General features: G+C 41.4%; 1 protein-coding gene across 1 annotated transcript in view; it reads right to left on the bottom strand.

Annotated features, from left to right (window-relative positions):
- Positions 1 to 1,737: 1,737 nt before the first annotated feature.
- Positions 1,738 to 5,100, bottom strand: part of DRC11 (dynein regulatory complex subunit 11) — a gene marked incomplete at its 5' end in the record, with an annotated part of 132,512 nt that continues 129,149 nt past the window's right edge. The window contains one exon of the mRNA XM_080689629.1: positions 1,738 to 1,948. Coding sequence (XP_080545755.1) covers positions 1,805 to 1,948 — 144 coding nt within the window. The 3' untranslated portion in view covers positions 1,738 to 1,804. The remainder of the gene's footprint in view (positions 1,949 to 5,100) is intronic.

The following is a 5,100-nucleotide window of genomic DNA, read 5'->3' as shown; positions in this document are numbered from 1 at the left end:
TATGATGTATGAATACAGTGCACCAATAAAAAAAATCTGACCATGTGCAGACCTTTTTCTTGTCATTATTCTCTAAACATTATATAATACCAGCTTTTCATGAAGCATTTGCAGTGCATGATTATAAGCATTATAATTATATATTATAGTACTTATAGTATACATAAGTATAATAATACTACTAAGAATGTTGTTACCAGTCCAGCACTCTGTAGGAGCCCTCAAACACTGGCAGGCCAAAGACTGGATTAAAACCATGCCATAAAAATGGAGTAAATACAGAGAATAGAAAACCTCAATGGAAAAGTTAAAAAATGGTAAGAAAATATTAAAGGATAGAAAAGTAAGGGGTCAAAAAGAAATTTGGATTTTGTAAGAACTCGAAAGTTTTTTTTGTGGAAGGTAATAAGTATTATTACTTATTATGAGTATTACTTATTATTATAAGTGTTACTTATAATAAGTAATATAATACTTATATCACATATAAGTGTTATAATTGTGAGCTGATTTGAAGTATACATGATCATATGCAAATCTGGAAGGACTTGAGCAGCTCTGACTTTGGTGTCGTTCAGGGGGAAATCCTGGAGCCAATGCCCACGTGTACCGAGGGACTCGTCCTTTCTGCTCAGCACAGAACACGTCTAGGGCTCTCGGGCCAATGACCACCTCTATGTGTCCTCAGTGTGCTCCAGCCGCTGAACACAGACACAGGCTGGAGGGACATGCTCGTGGTCAGAAGACACCGGGAACCACTAGTCTTCTTGGGTGTTGTGATCCCAGCTGCCGGGTCCTGAAAATGCGGAGATGGAGCTTGGTCTGTAGAGTGGGAGGCTTTAGGACTTCCTGAGGATCACACCAAACTGTCTGCAGGGGTAACCTTAACATTCTGATTAAACCTGTCTCAGTCTCAGTCTCCTTCCTCTGTGTTCTGACCATAATTTGGAAGCAGGCTACTTGCCACCTTCCACCCAAAACACTTTTGTGTTCTTACAAAATCCAAATGTCTCTTTTGGCTCCTTACTTTTCTATCCTTCAATATTTTCTTACCACTTAAAGTTTTCCATTTTGGTTTTCTCTTCTCTGTATCTACCCTGTTTTTATGGTGTGGTTTTCATCCAGTCTTTGGCCTGCCAGTGTTTGAAGGCTCCTACCGAGTGCCTGACTGGCCAAAGTACTTCAGCTCAGTGTCTTCAAAACTAGGAGTGTCACCCTGTTCTTCCCTTGTCTCATCTTGGAAATTAGGAGGTTGCGATATTTTACTGACAAAAATTTTGTTTAGCCCCAGCAATCAAATCACTGAATCTGTTAGAAGACAACAGCTTTATTCTATCCCATAAAATACGTTACTAGAGCAAAGAACTAACTTAGTAAAATATGTGCAAGATAATATACAGTGTGTGGGGGTTAGTGAATAGCAGTGGGCTGATGATATACTCAAGGCTTACTACCTGTCGAATGAGAAGAGCCTCTGAGTTTAAATTTGATACCAGCCTGGTAAGTATAAAACTTGAAGAGCGTGGCCTGTGCGAAAAGTGAGTTTCGGTTCTAGACAAACTTTTCATCGATTGAGGACCATGGAAAGCAGAGGGAGCAATGGGTGCGGACACCCAGCGTGGTGCCCAGGCTGCCAGTGTCAAGACCCAGCAGACTCCGTGGCGGCCGGGCTCGTGGCATCAGCCTGGGCACCTGCTGAGCTGCTTCTCCTTGGGGCTCTTCAGGGCAGTGGTGAGTCTCCTCCCGGGAGAGCTGGGGCCGTCGCTGTCTCAAAGAGACGCAAAGCTGGCTCCTTAGAGAGGCATTACTTTTTCTTCTTTTTCCCTTTTTTTTTCTCCTTTTTCTCCTTTTTCTCTTTCTTCTTTACTTTCTCTCTCTCCTTCTCTTTGCCACCACCCATTAGTGCCAAGGCTCGTTTTTTACCCAGAGGGGTTTTGGCATACCATTCCTGAAATAAAGCACATGTGTAGGAAAAGATCAAGATGGCATGAATTCACCGGAATACTCTTAAAAATAAAGACGAACCTGCATAAAGGAAGCGACCAGCTGTCGTTTTACCTTGGGCATTGAACGTATTTGAATACAAACCCTTTTCACTGGGTTTTCTAGTCTGTACTTCCAAAGATTTGAAACCTCTACCCAGGAAGTCACGAGTTTCAGAGAACCACAGACTAAAGCTAACCCATAACCCTTCCTGCGTTGCTGGCTTCCCGGGCGTGTGACTGTGCCCTGAGGGTGTGCGTTTCCTTGGGGATGTGAATGTCCCCGGCTCATGTGGACCCTGGAAGCTGGCTGGTGGCTATGTGACCACGGCGGAGCCTTTCACCTGTTCTGAAGGAGACTCGGTGGAAAATCGTGGACAAGAGACCAATAAAGCACTGAGTGATTAAAAAGGGCCTTATGGCCCGGCGTGGTGGTGCACGTTTGTAATCCCCGCGCTTGGGAGGCAGAGACAGGAGGATCATGCAGGTTTGAAGCCAGCCGTGCGTGCTGGCTTAGGAGACCCTGTTTCCAAATAAAAATGTAAAAATAGGTCTGGGAGTGTAGCCCGGAGGTAGAAGGGCTTCCAGGAACCCCAGTACCACCAAAAATAAATAAATAAATAAATAAAATAAAAGGGGCCTTATGATGGCATTTTATTTGAAATCGGAGCAACATTTTGGTTTATAAACCTTGCAGTAATAACACTTCCTGGAATGATAATGATCTGGGTTACTTCTAATTCTCTTATTAGTGGACACGGAGGCTATTTTTTGTTTTGGGTTATTGTGAACAGTGCTGCAGTTCACAATTTTTACACACCTCCTAAAGCATGTGCATCAAAAGAGACTCTCTGGACTCCAGGACAGGAGCACCTACGGTTTACTTTATATTGGCAACTTGCCCCCTGAGGAGCTGTGGGTGGCATTCCAGAGGATGAGACAGGAGGATTGCAGGTTTGAGGACAGCCTCAGCTACTTAGTGAGGCCCTGTGCAACTCAGTGAGACCCTGTTTCAAAGTAAAAAATAAAAAAATAGGGCTGGGGGTATAGCACGAAGGTAAGTGCCCCTGGGTTCCATCCCCAGTACCACAAAAAACAAAAAAACAAAAACCCCAAACTTTTCTGTTTTCTCCCCTTTCTTGCATGCTAGTTTAGCTGGGCAGCCAATTACTTCTTCTCAGTGCCCTCTTCAGGGATAATTTCACTGTCTTTTGCACTGATTGCTGTCAGAGAGATGTCTGATTGCCTAATGACTGTTTCTTTGTAGATAATCTGGTAGCTTTTCGAGATGAGTTTGTGATCTTAGATTCCCAGTAATGGGCCTGGGTATTGATTGTCTTTATTTGTGTTGCTGGCTACTTAGAGTTCACTTTTAATCTGAGAACTCATATTTTCAATTCAGGAAAATTCTCAGCCTGTGTATGTATCTTCAATGACCGTTCTTGTGATATTTCTTGCTTTCCTTTTTTCCCCTAAAATGTTTATTGGTTGTTTGTCGATGTCTTTCGCCCCATCTTCCATGGATCTTTACTTTTACGGACTTTATGTTTTTGTTTTTATGTGCTGCTTTCTGGGGGACTACCTTCCAGTTCACTATATTTTTTTTTTTTTACTATGTCAGTCTAGAGTTCATACTACTCTTATTTTTGCCATCTAATATAAACCATTATATTTTCATTTATAAGCTTTTCTTTTTGTGATTTTGACTTCTTTGTGTTCAGTTTCCATCTTTGTTTCAAAACTTTGTGTACATTCAAGTGCATATATTTTCTTAAACATCTTAACGATATTCATTTAAACATTTTTGTCAGCGTGTACATAACACTAGATTTGTTAAAATGTTTGGAAATTTTGATTTGTAGTTTAATTTGGAGGGGGAAACTGTTTTGATCACACACACTCTCTCTCTCCTTATTCTGCCTTCCCTAGAAGAACCAGGTCTTGTGCTGATGCTTTGCGTTTATGCCCCTTGGTGATGCCGGGAGTCAGATCCAGTCGTAAGAGCAGGGGCAGGGTCATTTTATCCTCCATGATTCTTAACTTCTCTATTTTTTTTATCCTTTTTTGCTCTGTGCTGCATTTTAGGCAATTTTCTTTGCTCTTGTCCCCAGTTCCTTTATTTTCTGTTCAGTCATGTCTAATTCACAGATAACCCATCCACGGAGCTCTTAATTTTAATGACTATATTTTTTCACTATCAGAAGTTCTATTTGGTTCTTTTCCAACTTTGTCTGTTCTTTATCCTATAGTATTTCTGGTCCTTCACAGCGTCAACATACTTAATATTTAGTCTCTTTCAGAATGTTCTATCATCTCATTTTCTTAGTACTGACAATTTGTTATTGTATTTGCTGATTCTCCTTATTGTGGATTATTTTCTTGTGGGCCATAATTTCTTAAAAATTAAGAGATTGTCTTTAGGAACATAACTATTTCCTATAGGAACTGAATGTTCCCTGACTTGGATAAATTTTTATACAGAGTAGTCTTTACTTTTGATGTAACTTTGGGGGTTTTAACCATACAATATCATTTTGTGGATTATGTTAACATTTCATTTTGAAATTGGGGCACCATGGAGACAGTATAAGTTTGGAACCTCGAAGTGCAAGGTGCAGGTGTAGATTTTGATCCTGTGGAATGCCTTTCTTCCCATATGGAGCTCTGAGTTCCATGATGCAGTCTCTCCAGTGTTCCAACTGGAGCCATTCTCCACGCTGACCTCCCTGGGCCTAAGGTGACCCTGACGTTTGGATCTTATGCTCCTCTGGGGCAGTGTGCATTAGCTTATATGGTTATTCCTGTCCTTGAGATGTTTCTTTGTTTTAGCACCTGGGGATCCCCTCCTCATTTTCTTTGCCTTGGCTCTGTTTTTAATGTGAGGCGAGATGGCCAAGTACTTATGGTGAGCTCTTGATTTATAGAAACTGTACAGAATGTATCTACTAACATTCGGTTTTGGAGTAAGGTATGAATTTTAGCTCTGCTATCCTTTAGTTATATGACCCGGTACAAGTTATTTTGCTTCTCATATTACTCTCCTTCTCCTCCTCTTCTCCTCCCCCCCCTCCTCCTTCTCCTTCTCATCCTCCTCTTCTTCCTCCTCCTCTTCCTACTT

Source organism: Muscardinus avellanarius (assembly GCF_963383645.1).
Source record: "Muscardinus avellanarius genome assembly, chromosome: 2".
Classification (NCBI taxonomy): Eukaryota; Metazoa; Chordata; class Mammalia; order Rodentia; family Gliridae; genus Muscardinus; species Muscardinus avellanarius.
This window is presented reverse-complemented; position numbering and strand designations above follow the sequence as displayed.